Below are 18,834 nucleotides of genomic sequence, written 5' to 3' on the forward strand. Positions count from 1 at the left end.
TAGAGTGGCCTTGTGTAGTAGGTGTCCTATAGGGCCCAGTGGCTCAGCCTCCCCAGTCATCCAAGGTAGACATTCTTGGTGCACCCCTTTGTGGGCTGTGTGCACAGTCTTGTAGTTGAGCCTTGATTGCTCTTGGTATCACTGGAAGGAATTGATCTCCAGGCCAATTGGCTGTGAGGACCAACTGTGTCTACAATGGAAGAACTGCTGTGCAGGAGACACCCTTATGGGGCAGGACTTGCTTCAATGGGGCTTTGGTGCTCACTGAGTCTGCCCCTTGAGTGTGTCACTTATGGATGTGAAGAGTTGTAATCTGGTATGATCTCACACTGACCACTGGGTACACTGGCTCTTGGATCTCCAAGAAGGTGCAAAGTCAGTCACTTCCTGGGGCCACCCAGCAGGAGCTACAGAGAGAGCTGCAGATTCCTCGTCTTTGTATTGGGTTTGGGAGTGCCCAGACAAGGCCCAGCAGTGAAGAAAGGCAGGCTGGTGCTGGTGTGGCCTTGGGCCTTCTTTTGATAGCTTTGGGGCTCCCTGACCCAGCTGCAGCTTGTTTGACAGGTTTTAGGCTGAGAAAGAACAGGCCATTCATATGCAAAAGCCACTGCACATAGCTTAGGTGGGGTTATAAATTGGGTAGGGTGGGGTCTCAGGGAATCTCCAGGGCGGAGTAAGCAGCAATGACTGCTAGTCAGCCCTGCACTGAGGAGGTCCCGGCACAGGAACAATGACCCTTACTTTTCATTTGTAAACTTCTCTAAGACTTAATTCCCTTTTTAAAGATAAAATCTGTACCATTTTTAACAAGGGAATCTAACATGCTAAGTAAAAGGACCCCAAGCACCATCTATTGATTAGAGTATGTAAATACCCTGAATTAAAAGGGAAAATCAAGGAAATCTCCAAATCCACCCTCTAGTGGCAGATTTGGGTAACTATAGTTTCTATAAAATTTCAATGGTTAAAATAGATTGTGAATATGAAAGTATTATTTAAACAACAGTAAGTGTTTTTATCATAAGAATAAGATACATGTCCCTGTTTGGACACTTATGAAATTAATTTAATAGAACAGTTAAATTTTAGAGCTATAAAAAGAAAACACTGGTATATTTGCAGCAATTCTGATATAGCCACAAAGCATGTTTCCATATTAAAGGAATAGTTTTCTGGACCAGTGTGTAATCTGAAATATATAATACTATTCAATGATGCCAACATCTGTGCTTTAATCAGTCTGTCTTGTAGTTTTAGACTGAAATATCACTAATATCAACATCAAGCATGAGATTACCATTACTATTATTATAATAATTTCATAAGTAGGATTTTTTTCTATAATTTCAATGGTCTCTTTTGTTTCATATCTAGATAAACTGTAGTTGGTAATAGCTAGGTACAAAAGTCACTCAGCTGAACAACATTATATGATACTAGAGGCCCACCTCTAGTGGGGTTCGTTGGCCTGGCCTGCAGGGGATCCAGCAGAAACCAGCAGTCCAACATTCCCTCGAGGGGTCCCAGAGTGCGAGAGGGCACTCTGCAAAGTTGCTGTCTTTCAGCAGCTCCTGCGTTGAGCATCTGCCCCCTGGTGATCAGTGCACGTCATAGCTACTGGCCAGTTGGCAGTCGGCTGGTTTCTTAGGCTTTTATATATTGCTTAGGCTTTATATACATAGATGAGAATTGTCCCTAGTAGAAGGTATGTTATTTACCTGATTTAATAACATTAAAGATCACCATGGGTATAAGTAGTTAGAATTGGGAGTTTCTGACTATATAGCACAGTCAAATGAAAGCAAATCAACAACAGCACAACACAATATGATCTGTTAATAGACTTAAAGTAGGGATGATCAAAGTAGAACTTCCTGCCCAGCCGATGTGGCTCAGTGGTTGAGCATCAACCTATGAACCAGGTCAGGTTTAATTCCCAGTCAGGGCACATGCCAGGGTTGCTGGCTTGATCCCCAGTGTGGGGCATGTGGGAGGCTGCCAATCAATGGTTCTCTCTCATCATTAATGTTTCTATCTCTCTCTCCCTCTCCTTTCTTTTCTGAAATCAATAAAAATTTTAAGAAAAGTAGAGCTTCTGGGCCAGCAGCATCAGTATCGCTTGGGAAATTGTTAGAAATGCAAATTCTTAAACTCAACACAGTTCTACTGAGTCAGAAACACTGGGATTAGTTCTAGCAATTTGTGTTTGAAAAGCTTTCTCGGTGACTTTTAAAATATATATATATATATATATCTTTATTGAGTTCAGAGAGGAAAGGAGAGGGAGAGAGAGATAGAAACATCCATGATGAGAGAGAACCATGGATCATCTGCCTCCTGCATGCCCAGCACTGGGATCAAGCCCGAAACCCGGACATGTGCCCCAACCAGGAATCAAACCCGGGACCCTTCAGTCCACAGGCTGTTGCTCTATCCACTGAGCCAAACCAGCTAGGGCTTTCTAGGTGACTTTGATGTATGCTGAAGATTGACCCTGGGAGACTATTCTTTGGGGTATTTCTGCACTTCTCGGATCAGTTTTTGTTCCAGACTATCTTTTCAGAAAAAAAAAAAAAAACCTGCCCTCTGTTTGTATAGCAGACAGAGGCGTGTCTCTTTTCAGGCTAGAAGGCAGGTTTGACCAGTATAATAAGAACACACTTTGGGGCAGAGATTGCACAGGTTTGCTAGTAGTCCCTTATACAAGACTGGGACTTTCCTAAGCTTGGTGTCTCTCACTATGACATAGACGCCCTGTGTGTTCAACTTCCACCCGCCTCTGCTTTCACAAAGGCTTTCTAGCAAAGGTTGAAGGACATGACAATATAATAAAAATCATTAACAGATTTTTGTGACTATCCACTATGTTCTATATACTATGCTAGGTATAAGATACTCTTGATCTCATTTATGTTTTATACATTAAACCCTACCACAGCATGATAAGTGGGACTCCCAAAGCTGCATTGCATTAAATATGAGGTCATAATATTATGGGGTTAATAGAATTTCCCAGGTGAGGCTGTGCTTACTGGAAATTTTGGAAGTATGGGGGAGCCATCATTTTGCGGGGAGGTGTATCAACTGCTGGGAGTTGTACATTCTGACTTAAATAGCAGTGGGAATGTTTCTGGATCCTGTGGTTGCCAGGAAAGTGGCAGTGATTTCAAAAATCTTTTGTTTAGTTGCTGCCTGTTTTGTGGTTGAGGTCCAGGGATATGGGGGCAGAACAGTAGTAGGAATGGACAGCACACCCTTTGCTTCCCAATTTCCTAAACCAGATTTCTGTTGCTTCCTAACCTATCCTTGCTCTCTTCTCCCTAGGAAGTGAAAGTGAGCTGACTACAACTCATTTTATCCCTAATTTGCCTTTTCATGGGGTTAAACATGCGAAAGAGCAGGTGATGTTCCGATTATGAAGATGGAAAGACAGCTTCAGCAATAGTAGACAATTGAAAGCAATTTATTCAACCTCAAGGATGCATGCAAGGTGTCAATATTCAATCCCAGGATTGTCTTTTGGAGACACCCATGGTTTATAGATCATAATCTATGCTGAGTTCAGAAGATAAATTAAATGAGATTGGAAGTTTCACCTCTCCAGAAATGTGTTCTTTCAAATGTTTCTAAATCAATTTTTAAGTGAAAAATCAAATTCAAAAATTCTTTTAAATGAAAAACAGAAAGTTGGTTGATGCTAATATATTTCTAAAGTCAAGATTATTGAAAGAAGCATTGCATCTCAGCCATTACAGAAAATCATGCGACAGAAAACAAAAAGTATTTGGAAAAGTAAATGGATAATTCTTCAAATCCAGAACTAATTCTGATCTTTTCCCATCAAGTTTACAATTTCATTGTAAACTTCTTGAGGGGCATCCATTGCCCAGATGAAATCCAAGTGATTGTAAAAGGGAATGTTCTTGTGGTAAATGAGATTAGGGAGCTTTGGAAGCAAAAGGTCAACATCTTGAGGGTCAGCCAACCAATCTTTGCCACCATTCCACACTGCAATTGGCACATTCATGTCTGTCACACTGTAGATGGGAGGTGTGGGCTAAGATACAAGAGAGAAAGAACCACAGTTTTCATTGGTATCTGCACTTTAAACCCCAATACGCATTCCTTGGGTAGCTTATACAACCTAAACTGGCCTACATATTTTTTACTGAGGTATAATTGACATAAAACCTTATATTAATTTTAGGTGTACAACATAATGTTTTGATATATGTATATATTGTGAAATTATCAAAACACTAAATCTGGTTAATTTCCTTCACTTTACATAGTTGCAATTTTGTTTTCTTTTGATGAGAATTTTTAAGATTCACTTTCTCGGCAACTTTCAAATATACAATACAGTATTATTAATGGTAGTACCGTTCTATACATTTCCATTCTCAGGAGTCATTTGTTTTATAACTGGAAGTTTGTAACCTTTTTACCATTTTCACCCATTTTGCCCATCCTCTACCCTTGTCTATGGCATCCACCAATCTGTTCTCTATAGCCATGAGCTCAGTTTTATTGTTGTTTTTCTGTTTTAGATTCCACATCTGAGATCATATAGTATTTATCTTTCTCTTAGTCTAATGCCCTCAAATTTCATCAATGTTGTCGCAAATGTCATGACCTAGTTTTACAAGTAAATTCTAAACAACGATTGCTCAAAGAAAGTCACCATACCCAGAGAGCAAATTGGATGCAAAATGATTTAGATCAGTGCTTCTCAAATTTAACAGCTTGAGAATCACTTAGGGATCTTGTGAAAATGAAAATTCTGATTCAGCACATCTAGGGGAAGACCCTAGGTTCTGCAGTCCCAGGTGATGCGGCTGTTGCTGTTCCTGAACCATGTGTGAATAGTGAGGCTTTAGATAACAATGCTTACAAACTAAAAATTTATATTTCAACTCCTGCTTAAGGAAGTAAACTTTCTTGGGTTCTAACTGCAATAGATTGTTTCTACCCAAAAAGTCTAAAGTATGATCTCCTCAAAATATCCTGATTCATTTATTTTGGTTTTGCATTGACTCACCAGTATGGTCAGTCTGTAGATTCATCGGTTCATTTAAGAAGCTGTCTGTGTTAAATACTTGCCTGAGTTTACATAATGTTGGTTCAAATTCTGAGAAAAGCTATCATCAGACCCATTTCCTATTTCTAGAAAATTGCCATTCACACATATAGCCTTTATAAAGGCTCATAAAGCAGGACCACAAAAAAAGAGAAAGAGAGAATTTTCCTACAGAATTTTGTTAGTTGTTTTATGTCATATTCTCAATTTCTATTGTCACCTTAGGAAATAGGCAACTTTCCACAACAAAGGATTTTACTATGTGCAGTTTTCCTTAATATTTTAATACCCTATTTTAGTTGAAGACCATCCTTAGCAAGTAACAGCTTGTTTGGAGGGAGGGCGGATTTGGGATTAGGTTATTCTGGTCTCACTTAATCCTTCAAAATGGTGTCCTTGGATTACTGGTTTTAGAGCCCCGTAGAAAGACAGATTCAAAGCAAGTATCTGTTTCGAGAGTTTGAGGAGGTGATGGTTGGGGGTGGAGAGTGTTTTCAACAAATGTTTGATTTGATGATGTTCTAAAAACATCTTTAAAGACATCAAAGATGTTTTAAAAATGGGGGCATCTTCTCTACACATAGGATATTGTGATGAAAGACAAATCCCTTCTAAATATTGAGGCATGGAAGCAGATGAAAATTAGTAGTTTTGTTCAGCTACCACTTGGGTGGAAAATTTTGGGGTATGGTAAGGAGGAGAAGGGGAGAATTACAAAAAAAATGTAGGTGTTCCCCTTGTTCATATTTAGCCAGTGGTAATCTGAGAGTTTACTCTGTGTGAAGGATTAATAGACATTATCCCATTAAATATTATCAATAACTCCCTGAATGTAGGAGTAGAGATGAAGAAACTATTGCCTGAACTCATACTGACCTCAAAGAGGGCAGACTCCAAAGTTTGGGTTCTTTGTGCTACAAAAAGTGGGAAGAGCACACAATGTGTCTGCCTGCAGCCCATGGGGCCTTCTGCTGAAAACGATTCCCACCCCAGACCTGCAAGCACACCATCCTTCTTTTATATCTGGAAATGTGATGGAGTCACTCTCCTGGCTGACAACAAAGGAGAGGATATTGTTTAAAAAGACTGGAGATTCCAGCTCTATCTCATGAACAGTCAGAATTACTGGTTTATTATACTAGTTAATTGCACTTTGGAGAGAACAGCTTGCTGGGGTAGGGGAGTCTGGGATACAGAGCAGGTCTGTCTAATGTGGTGAGGGGAGATGAATTCATTCTAAGTTTGTCACATGTAGGGATGTGTTATTTCCAGAGCAGCTCGAATGAGCACAGCCACTGGAACATGAGAACCCATTGGGACAATGGGAGACTGGGGTGATGTTTGACATGATGAAGGAATGACAAGGAAATAATATTCTACTTTATTATTTCTTTAAGGCTAGGTTTAGGCACTAACATTCCTTTGGAAAATATATGCACAGTTTTCATAATTTCATCTTTAACCTTTTAAAGATTTGTCTTTGAAAATGTGAATAATTTTAACTTTAAGAAGCTTACCTGATTAAAGTGCATCATGTTCTGAACCGGGCTTCCCCAGTCAAAAGCTTGAAATTTCCCAGACTTAACAGCCTAATGTAGAGAAATGAAGAACACAAGGAAATAAAAACTCTGATTGCTATGTGAAATATAAAACCCAAACATGTCCGAGTAGTATAACTTCCCATTAAAACAATTACAAGTATTAAAAAACTTTTTTTTCCTTCCGAAAATTAAATCTATTCATCACCCAGGACAAGGTATTGATGCAAGTTCAAATGCAGCTTTGCCTTCATAAAAATCATTCATTTCTTTGCTGCCCAGAGTACCTGTTTTCATAGGATTTCCACTCACATGGAATGATAGTTATTTTTAGCTGGTAGTCCCATGCCAGAAAAATTCCCCAACAGGAACATTTGACAGGATATTTTGAAAATGTGCTTTAGGTTAAGGCTCACAAAATAAATTTTAACAGCATTTGCGAAGTGATACCTGGGACCAATGGAGCATGTTTTGAACAGAAGTTCCTGCTGGATTATGTGATAGATATACATCCAAGCGACTCTAGAAAGAAAACACACACATGCACACTCACACTTAGATCTTTATTTTCTTTCTAAGATGTAAGTTTTCCTGATATTGTGCTGAAAAGACATAAATATTTAAGCTAAGATGTAAGCTTTTCTGAACCAGTTCAAGTGTTTAAGGGCAGCATTTACTGGAAGGATATGAACAACACAGTTGTATGTCACTTGAGAGCTTGCATAGGCTAACTCATCTAATTCGTAGCCACTCAAAGAGGAGAGTTTATCATCTCCATTTTATCAAAATGGGAAACTTCTTGCTTTGAAGAACTGTGTGTGTGTGTGTGTGTGTGTGTGTGTGTATAAATATATATATGTTGAGTTGTGATTATTTTTTCTACATAAAGGGACAATGGGGTGATAGAAGGGATCTGCAGGGGACAAAACTGGGAGCAATGACTTCTGATTTCTGTTAGGCTTATCTGCATATCACGTACACAATTCTGAAGCTACTCCTAGTTCTTATAAAGTACCATTTCTAAGTGATGATTGGACAAGTAATAAAAAACTGTTGCTCCAAATATTCAGAATAGAAATTTCAATGCATACAAACCATGTTCAAGTTCTTATGGTCGAATCCACAAATGATAAATAAAGCATTGCTGCAGAGCTCATTTAGTATCTTCCGGGAACACAATTCAGTGCCCAGGAATTCATCAAAATAATTATGTGGGAAGAATTCTTTGTTACCAAATATAACCTGAAAAATAAAAGCATCAGAGGATTAGAAAAATCGAGCTGCAGAAAGTACTAACTAATTTGTCTAATTTACAAGTTCAGGTGTAAATAGGCTGATATTTTCATATTTTTAATGCTGTTTTAGGAATTTCAAACATATTCAAATAATTCCCACAATAAAGTTGTGGAATAAGTAGGGGATATATTAATACTGGGTATTTGGTGTTACATTGAGAACTGTACTGACTGCTGAGAATGAGTATAAAACACAAAAGAATTATAGTCTAGTTGGGGTAATAAGAGTTATGAAATAAAATCATAAAACAGCATGGCAGAATGCAGAATGTCACAACTAAGTTCAAGATGTGTGATTTCAATAATAAATCATGAAAAGATCAGAAAGGAAAATGGTGATGCTGAACCATATTTTCAGCTAAGTCTTCAGAAAGACAAGGAAGCTAGGTAGTTTTTTTTTTAAATATATATTTTATTGATTTTTTACAGAGAGGAAGGGAGAGGGATAGAGAGTTAGGAACATAGATGAGAGAGAAACATCCATCAGCTGCCTCTTGCACACCCCTATTGGGGATGTGCCCTCAACCAAGGTACATGCCCTTGACTGGAATCAAACCTGGGACCCTTCAGTCCGCAGGCGGACGCTCTATCCACTGAGCCAAACCAGTTAGGGCGAGGCTAGGTAGTTTAATAATGGAAAGGATTGGACTTAACTCTTCTTGAGCAAAATAGACATTTTGTCATCCCCATTTTATACATGAGAAAACATGAGGCTAATAGTCAAGGTCTTGGGCTAATTAGACCTGATTATAACTAGAATCTTGATCCAAGACTCTGACTTAAGGTCTAATGTATTTTTGTTGTTGTTTGTTTGTTTGTTTGTTTTTTCTACTCTCTACATCGCCTGTGAGAAAATATGAGTACCAGTAGGAAATAAGTTCTGTATCAACGTAGCCTGGATCATCATCAAATCTTGTACTTTGAGTAAAAGCTTTGATTCTAAGTAAAGTTTCATAGGCTTTAGACACACATGTTCATTAAGAGTCAAAAGAAGTGAATAGGACAAAATCAGACAAGGAAATGTCATCATTACATTGAATAGCTTGAGGCTAAACTATTCTCTTAAAGGAAACTGTGTATGTGTTGGTTTTCACGGGTGGGAGAAGTAGGTGATTAAGCTTCAGGAAAAATAAATATTGTTAATTCCCTGCCAGGTATGCCTACTTAATATTTATGGTTTGTTGAAATCTATGCTACTGCCCTAAGAAATCCTATTTAAAGAGAAAGGAGCTCTTAGGAAAAGGCATAGAAAGCCGAGAGTATTTAAAGAGTGGTCTCAGAGTCCTTGCCTCACTCAACCATTATTTTTCTCTTTCTCCTTTTCCCTTCCCTCCCCTCCCCTCCCTTCTCCTCCCCTTCCCTTCCCTTCCCCTCCCCTCCCCTCCCCTCCCTTCTCCTCCCCTTCTCTTCCCTTCCCCTTCCCTTCCCTCCCCTCCCCTCCCCTCCCCTCCCCTCCCTTCTCCTCCCCTTCTCTTCCCTTCCCCTTCCCTTCCCTCCCCTCTCCTCCCCTCCCCTCCCTTCCCTTTCTATCTTATTCTTCCTCTTCATAGTTTTGTTGGCCTAGTTAGTTTCAGTTCTTTTTTAAAAAAATATATATTTATTGATTTTTTACAGAGAGAAAGGGAGAGAGATAGCCAGAAACATCAATGAGAGAGAAACATCGGTCAGCTGCCTCCTGCACACCCCCTCCTGAGGATGTGCCCGCAACCAAGGTACATGCCCTTGACCGGAATCAAACCTGGGACCCTTCAGTCAGCAGGCCGACGCTCTATCCACTGAGCCAAACCGGTTAGGGCTAGTTTCAGTTCTTATTGGACTATTTTGTTTTGGTTTTATTTCCCCTTCCCTACTCCAGTGGTGGAATCCCAGTCTTGACAGCGCTGAATGGAGTGCTTGGTATATGAAATATCTATGAGGGCATTGCTAAGCCACACAAAGTAATCAAGAACAAAGATATGTACAGGGATCTCACAGGCTTTAGTGGGTATTCAAACGTGGCCAGTGCTATGCAAGAAATAGTAGAGTACTAGTAAATATGTACATCTTTATTCTGAATGCAAACATGATTGGTCACTAGGTGTTTTTGTGTCTTTCTATCCCTTTGAAATCCATGGACAATTTGATATCTTACATTCAGTTAAAAAGAATCACATACCTTGAAGAGGAATGAAGGAATAAGTTTAAGTTCTTTTAATGGGCTTTTGATGTATTTCACAGTAGCAACTGGAGCTAATGCGTAGAAGGCTTTGATTTTTTTAGCCAGTTTGGGATTAGTAGAAAAGGCAATAAAACCTGAAACAGAACAAGAAAGAAATAGGTGAAGTGTGTGTGTGGTGTGTGTGTGTATGTGTGTGTGCATGCATGTATGTTACAACTGTGATATTACTTTAGGTTTAATAGGATTGTCATCTGAGGAAACCTGGGAGATTAACCATCAGTGCTTGTTCAATTTAATCAGATTCTATTATTTTTTAATATTTATTTTTTTCCTATAGATTCTCTATGAGGATACGGGGCTAGAGCTTTTAAAAGGTTATAATGAGCTCTTTTTTTAAAAATATATTTTATTAATTTTTTACAGAGAGGAAGGGAGAGAGAGATAGAGAGTTAGAAACATCGATGAGAGAGAAACATCGACCAGCTGCCTCCTGCACATCTCCTACTGGGGATGTGCCCGCAACCCAGGTACATGCCCTTGACCGGAATCGAACCCGGGACCTTTCAGTCCGCAGGCCGACGCTCTATCCACTGAGCCAAACCGGTTTCGGCTATAATGAGCTCTTTTATCTGACTTTAGAAATAGGATAATGATATTTTTGCAAAAAAGAGTTATTTGTACTACTCCAGGCTCAGACCATTTGCACTTGCCATTCCCTCTTCCTGGAACACCAGTCTTCCAGGTATGCAATGCCCACGCCTCACTCCCTGACCTCTTTCATTGTTTAGGGTAGTTGGTGCTGTCCCCTATTTAAAATCACCATGTAACCCTCCAATGCTTCCTAATATCCTTCCTTCACTTACTTTTCTTTCCATAGCATTACCATTATCTAATCAACTTTATATTTTACTTTTTAATCTTTGTTATTTTCTCTGCCTCCTCCCACTGGAATATAAGTAGTAGGAAGACAGAGATTTTAATCTGTTTTATTTATTGCTGTATTCTCAGGTCATCTGGTAGGTGCCTGATTAATATGACTGAGTGAATGGAATCAATTCAGGGCAGAGGCTGTGTGGTACAATGTTTCAGAGCATGGGCTTGGGAGTCAGAGTGCCTGGGCTGGTAAATGAGCTACCTCATTCTATATAATAAAAGGCTAATATGAAAATCAACCAAACAGTGGACCGACTGGTCACTATGATGAACACTGACCAGCAGGGGGCAGACGCTCAACACAGGAGCTGCCCCCTGGTGGTCAATACGCTCCCACAGGGGGGTGTCGCTCAGCCAGAAGCCAGGCTCATGGCTGGTGAGCACAGTGGCAGTGGCGGGAGCCTCTCCTACCTCCACGGCAGTGCTAAGGATGTCTGACTGCTGGCTTATGCCTGCTCCCCACATTCTCTGGCAGTCAGACATCCCCTGAGGGCTCCCGGACTGCAAGAGGGCACAGGCTGGGCTGAGGGACACCTCTCCTCCAGTGCATGAATTTTGTGTACCAGGCCTCTAGTTTGTAATAACTATGTTACTTTGCACAAATTATTTACATCCTGTCTGTTTCCCCATGTATATAATAGGAATAATAATTGTTCCTATATCATCAGGTTGTTGAAGACATTCTATTATATATGTAATGAATAGAAAGCAATAAGCACAATGACTAACACACCTGCATAACAACTAGAAAGGGTCTATGTGAATTAAACCACCTTTTCTGACTACTTTACCTACCAATGGTGGTGCCCTGGGAATGGCCAACATAGTGTAGCTTTTCCTGTCCAGTTTTCTTTACAATGAAGTCAATTGTGGCTGGAAGGTCATATTTAGCCATTTCATCGAAGCTGCAAGAAAAAAAGACAAAATAAGACAACATATTTCCTTGCTATAATTTTTAAAAGTCAAACGTGTTTATAGCTCAGGCTTCTTTTGAGAAATTGAACACTAGATTCTCTAAGCATTAGTGAATGCCAGGTGCTCTGTGGGGTGGCTTTTTATAAACAGTTGACATCATTTCTGAAGCATAGCATTAAAGCCACATTTTAATCAAAGCAAGGTAATATCTGTAGCTGGGATTATTTCTACCCCTAAAACAATGTCAGATTTAATAATAATTTGTATGCAGTGTTCCACTGTTGTTTCATATGAACCATATCCCTCTCTATTTTATTCTTCACAAATCAGCCCGAATGACTTTTGAAAGTGAAAATGGGATTATGCTGCTCCCTTGTTTAAAACTTTTCATTGGCAACTCATTAAATTTAGAATGAGCTGCAAGGCCCTACCATGGACTACACAGCCCTTGTCAACATCTCTAGTCTCCTCTCATGTCGCTCTCCCTCTTCCTCACTATAGTCAGGACACACAGGCTTCCTTTCAGTTCTGAGCATTTTTATGCCTCAGAATTATTAGCCAAATTGTTTTCAGTTCTCCACTTCCATGAGTAATTTTCAGGAATAAGGTACAAAAGGGACCCTAACAGAAAGGCTTTGATAATATGTCCATGGTGTCAAATTTCATTGCTCCTACCCCAACCTCAGTAGTAATATTGACTCAGATTGCTGTTCTTAACCCCCAACTAGGTTTAACATCCTCTTGAATCCATATGGATGTTCCTTTTCAAATCAACTCCGGAGAGAAAATGTCCTTGCTTCAGTCATTGTGCTCATTCCATTTGGAAAAGCATAATCAGAAACATAAAGCATAATTCCCAAATACTGGGTAATGAGATCACAGAAAGTGAAAAACTACCCTGGGAGAAAAAACTGCCCTTGCAATGAGGTGTATGGAAGAATCCAAGAAACAATTAGAATGAAAATTACTTCCTTCTCTTCTTACTTGGAATATAATATATTGAAGTGGGACTGAATTGAATGGGGTGAAAACCCATGCTTTTTAAACTCAATATTTACTTTTGTGTCCCTTGTTAATTGTTCCTTTTCTTTACCTGAAAGCCCAGAATTCAGCGGAGTTTGGTGAATAGTATATATTTCTCCTGGCCCAGGTGTTTCCCCTGCTGTTCCCCAGCCACACGTCATAACCAGCATCGGCCAGAAGGAAGCCCAGGCTGTTGTTGGGCAGGTTGGCAATCCAGTTTGTGGCTGATGTGAGCAAACCATGTTGCAAAAACACAACAGGTCTCTGGCCTAAAGAAGAATATTATTTAAAAGCTGTAAAAACACATTTCTCCTTCTAAGATAAATTATAATGATAGAAACAGACTTTCATATCACTAGAATTAAACATTTGCTTGAGTTGACTATTATTTTAGTCACCTACCTTAAGTATGGTGATGGTTTCTCAGATGACAAAACTTATCAAATGATAGACTTTAAATCTGTGCAGTTTATGGTATGCCAATTATGCCTCCAAAAACTATTGAAAAAATTATATCCTAAAAAATTCAGCATGATGTTAATTTAAGTGGCCTTGCTTAATTGTATACTTTTTGTACTGAATAACTTTTCTACAATGAGAAAAAGATAAATTTTTAATAGTACTAGCAAAAATGACCTTTATCTGTTTAGCAAATGAGCCTTGAATTGCCTCCCCTTTCTCCCTCTGCAACACACACACTGGCTCTCTCTCCTAGATCCTCTAGGACTGCGCTCAGTTTAATTTCAGAGAGCAAGCTTTCCTTCACTTCTCCTCGTTAGGAGCCTTTGTCAGGACTTCTAGCTTCATATCCTGTGCACACTTCTAGCATTGCTCTGATCACACATTATTATAATCATCTGTTTATCCCTCTCATTCGTTTGATGGTGACCTCCTTGAAGAAATGACTTCATCACTGTTGCATTTCCAGAATGATCAAGGATTAAGTCTAGGAAAAAATTAAAGGTGGAGAAAGAGGAGGAAAAGAACAAGGAAGACATGAATGGTGGAAAAGAGAGAGGGAAGGAGGAAGAAAGAAAGAGGGGGGAGAGGGGGAAAGGAAAAAAGGCGAAGAAGGTTATACCTCTATTCTCTGCATTTTTCTTCCCATAAGGAATTCTGTAGACCTCTAGAATATAACCATCTTCAGTTATGACTTCATATTCTTCACTTGGGTATCCCCAATAAGAAATCATCTGACTCTGGTGAGGAAAAATCAAAACTTTTTTAGTTTACTTCTTAAATGCATCTAGTAAGCAGATATTGTTATATTTAATTGAGCATGCAAAAGCTACTATAATCCTAAGTCATGGTAATATCTTGGTTTTGTAGGTGTGCGTTTTTCCTCCAGTAACTTACAATATTCATAGTCACTTCAGGGCTTTCATGACTTAATGTTCCAAAGAAACCGTGTGTAGTTCCAAGAGCAGATATCAAACTTGCCACTGTTAATAGTAACCACATTTTGGTTCTGCCTGAAATAGAAGATAGTTTGTGCCATGGTTAATCTATTACACTTTCATTCCTCCTATTTTTGTTCATTTTATCTTCATGTAAAGTAGAGAAATGCTTAGGTTTTATTATATTCTGTTGAGCAAAAACCTGAGACGTGGATGTTAGCCCAGGCATTTTAATGCTTAGCATGTTTTCCCTATATTTGATTCCTTTTGTTTAGGAACATTTCCATTTGGTTTTGAAGTGATATTGAACAAAACTTAATTGATTAAAAAAATGTCTTCTGCCCTGGCTGGGTTGCTCAGTGGGTTGGAGTGTTGTCCCATACACCAAAAGTTTGTGGGTTTGGTTCCCGGTCAAGGCACATACTTAGGTTGTAGATTTTATCTCTGGTCTGAGCACATACGGGAGACAACCTATCAATGTTTCTCTTTCACATCGATGTTTGTTTTTCTCTCTCCTTCTCCCTTCTAATCTCTCTAAAATCAATAAAAACATGTCCTCAGGTAAGGATTTAAAAAGTCTTCTAGCCCTAGCTGGTTTGGCTTAGTGGACAGAGCACCAGCCTACAGACTGAAGGGTCCTGAGTTCGATTCTGGTCAGGGGCACATGCCCAGGTTGCGGGGTCGATCCCAAGTAGTGGGTGTGCAGGAGTCAGCTAATTGATTTTCTCTCATCATTGATGTTTCTATCTCTCTCTTCCCCTCCCTTCCTCTCTGAAATCAATAAAAAAAAATTTTTTTTAAAGTCTTCTAGTTGTCTGGCATAATGTTATATTCCAATTATGCCTTATATTTATCTTATTTTGAGAGTCCAAAGTTGGGGTGTGTGTGTGAGGCATTGTATGGGCATTTGATTCTTCTAGATGCTATCTCGATATAACAAGTATTCAAAACAATTATAATGTTTTAAATATTGTTTATAATAGTCACTCCATAGATATTTATCATAAGGTAATTATGTGGATTTAGAAGCTACCTCCACCTTCTCAAAATGCTACCATAACTAGAGTGACATGTGAATATAATTTTAAGAAAGCTTTTGCACTTTTAATTTTTTTCAGTGCTATTACCTAATTGAAATTACTTAGGTAGGCCTTGACAAATATAAAGTGTCAATGTATTGGACGGTAAAATATATTTTTTTCACAAGCTTTAAGCAACAAAAAGGAAAATCTGTATCATGATTTGAAAAGCAATTTTCCAATTCAGCCTACTCATATTTTATAGGTAAAAAATAGCAACTTACTTCTTAGATAATTTAATGACAGTTTCAAGTAGTTTGACTTAGTTCTATTGTTTAAATAATAGATCTTTCCCATAATTGCTTTATCAAAATTGACTGGCTTTTATAAGCTATTTTAAAAAGTCAAAAAAATATGTCAATCTCCATAAAATATTTTCAGCTCCTATGACAAAAGATTAATTTCTTTAATATCTAGTTAGCTTTTATAAATCAGTAAGAAAAAGAGCAACAGCAATAGAAATTGGTACAGTACATAAAAAGCTTTTTATATAAAACCTTAAGACTTAAAAACATTTGCAAATGTTCTTAATTTCATCTATCATCAATGAAATATAAATTAAAACAAGAATGTTATAATACTTTCCACCTTTATCAAGTAAAGCTTGATAAATTACAGTAATGGCAAAGTTAGATAAAACAGACACTTAAATGTTATTTATGGGAATATAAATTTTTGCAAGGTCTTTCAAGAGGAATGTAAAAATTTAAATATATATATATATATATATCCCTTCCATTCCACATTTAGAAATTTAGCTTCAAATATAATTACTAATGTGTCTAAAATGCATGTACTAAGATGTTCATTACAACATTATTTATAAGAGGAAAGATTGGAAACAACCTAAATGCCTATCAGTAGAGAACATAATTTTAAATTATTGTACAACCACACCACAGAATGCCATGCATATTGTTCAAGGAGAATAGTGAAGTAGATCTATTTGTGCTTATCTGAAAAGTTATCCTAGATGAATTGTAAGAGCAAGGCACTGAATACAGTATATTTAGTACACATAGTACAGTGAATATAGCACCATTTATGAAAATAAATTGGTATACTTTTAAAAGTAAAAATAAAACACTGAACTTGTTAGGCTTCTTGTAGTTGTAAAGCAATATAGGCCAAGAGGCCAATGACAAAATGTGCTTGCTATAAAATGAATGAAATGTTTTACATTGAAAGTAGTCTAACTGATGTGCATATTAGCTCTAATCTCTCATAAAAACTTAGTAGGTCCCAGCTACACCTGGGTTGCCCAACTTAAGACTTATCAGCCTTGCTTGTCAACATGTTGTCCCTGGGCTACTGGTCAGCATTTTCTCTCATACAGTAACTAGGAATTTTAAATATACTCAAACTCAGTAGAACTGAACTAGTGTTCCATTCAAGTTTCACATTTTTATTAAAATTGCAACTTATATGCTTTCTTTTTTTCCAAATGACCATTTTGACAGCACTGTACATCATATATATATTACAGATAGGAAGGGAGAGGGAGAGAGAGATAGAAACACCAATGATGAGACAGAAAATCATTGATCGGCTGCCTCCTGCACGACTCCTACTGGGGATCAAGCCCACTACCCAAGCAAGTGCCCTTTACCGGAATCGAACCAGGGACCCTTTAGTCTATAGGCCGGCCCTCTATTCACTGAGCCAAACTGGCTAGATTTTTTATTTTCTGATGGCAATTATCACTTGTTTCTCAGCACAGAATATTTGACATTAGACCCAGAACATCTAAATGTCCTATGTTATAATCACCAACTACAAGTTTGAGAATCTTCAGGTACTAAGCTGGGGAAAAGTTTCAAGGGAGAAGGGATATTTGTCCTCAAATATTTGAAGGAATGCCATGTAGAGAACAGTATTAAAGCAATTTATTTTTAGTATGCCTGAAATTAATAATTCAATAAATATTTATTAAGTTCAAAGGCAGACTAGTGTTCTCAAAATACCTAGTGACAAGTTTTAGAATAATGGCAGTAAGAACACTTACATTACAGTGTGCTTACTATGTGCTGGATAGTGTGTTTGACATGTTGTGTGTGCAATAGAGTTACCTTCTTTAAGATGGATTCCTATTCCATAAAATAGGGCCAGTAATAGTGCAGGTTCTGAAGTTATCATAAGAATTCATTAAGATAATAAAAGGAAAGTTATTAAGAACATGTTAGGCATCTATTAAACATTGGAAAATGCAGTGATATTTTAGTAGGACCTCTCTTAATTCTCATGCTAAGTCTATGAGTTAAGTAGCATTATATTCCCCATTTTACAGATGAGAAAACCAAGGCTAAAAGTATGTAGAAAGCAACCGAGCCCATTTTTGAGACTAGGTAGTATGTCTCCAAAGACTATGTTCTTCTCCACTACAATGCTTCTTTAGGATAACCTAGCCCAGCATCTACTTGGAACAACATGGAACATCCCCAGAGAGAGTTACATAATTTGGCCTAAACTTCTTTTTAGGGATTTATAATTTAAATAAATACATTAGTAGCCTATAAAATTTAACAACAGTATTTACAATGGTTAATTCAATAGCAGTTGATTTGGATGAAATGAAATGATTCAATATAGCATATCAATAAAGTCAGTTCATATGAGGGCTGATCTATTACTTCTCAAAAAGGAAAATAAAAGATATTAGACGCACATTAAACATTCATTACAAAAATGCTGAATTAATAAACACATTTGTCATCTAGTAATTCAGAATCCTATGTACAGATAAAAATAAATGAAAAAATAAATCAAATCCCAGAAGAATAAGCTTTAATTCAAATAGAAACATTTATATAGATCAATATTCAACAAATATATAGGCTTTTAAGAATGCACAATTGGGTTAAAGAAAAAAATGAATCTAATAACTCAAATATTAATTTTGCTCAACAGAAGCTATACTCACAGTCTCCTCAGATATAGGACTATGTTTTGCTGGATAGTTAGTATTTTTGTTAATCTTGCACTTACTTCTTATATACAAAAGCTCAACAATGGCCAGAATTACTCACTCACTGATTAAATTGCCATGTCTTTAATATCTCAACATCATCTAATTATAAAAGGACAAACCTAAAACTCAAATATTATACTCAAGGTGAAGGGATTAAGCAAGAACACACAAACACACACACAAAAACCCCATACATATAACACAAAGACACACACAGCAGAGTGGCTACAGCCAAAAGGAAGTGGGGTGGGGAGTAGAAAGAGGTGGGCAAAGGAGGGGAAATGGGGATGGAAATAAACTTTACTTGGGGTGATGGCCACATGATGCAGTGTGCAGACAAAGTTTTATTGAGTTGTACACTGAAACCTGTATGATTTTGTGAACCAATGTCACCCCAATAAATTCAATTAACTTCTAAAAATACTACATTCAGTTTCACATAGTATTG

At 37.8% G+C, this 18,834-nt stretch overlaps 1 protein-coding gene across 1 annotated transcript; it reads right to left on the minus strand.

Annotated features, from left to right (window-relative positions):
- Window positions 1-3,447: 3,447 nt before the first annotated feature.
- Window positions 3,448-18,424, minus strand: LOC139021912 (gastric triacylglycerol lipase-like). Its single transcript, XM_070432755.1, has 10 exons — window positions 18,339-18,424; window positions 14,299-14,414; window positions 14,024-14,141; window positions 13,013-13,211; window positions 11,800-11,909; window positions 10,069-10,205; window positions 7,714-7,860; window positions 7,069-7,140; window positions 6,598-6,669; window positions 3,448-4,057 (listed from the first exon to the last, which is right to left on the minus strand). Exons 2-10 carry the CDS (start codon window positions 14,401-14,403, stop codon window positions 3,821-3,823), a joined length of 1,197 nt encoding a protein of 398 aa, XP_070288856.1. The 5' UTR covers window positions 14,404-14,414; window positions 18,339-18,424; the 3' UTR covers window positions 3,448-3,820.
- Between the last annotated feature and the right edge of the window lie 410 nt (window positions 18,425-18,834).

Source organism: Myotis yumanensis, unplaced genomic scaffold (genome assembly GCF_028538775.1).
Source record: "Myotis yumanensis isolate MYYU_CA2020_CCGP unplaced genomic scaffold, mMyoYum1.0.hap1 SCAF_13, whole genome shotgun sequence".
Lineage (NCBI taxonomy): Eukaryota > Metazoa > Chordata > Mammalia > Chiroptera > Vespertilionidae > Myotis > Myotis yumanensis.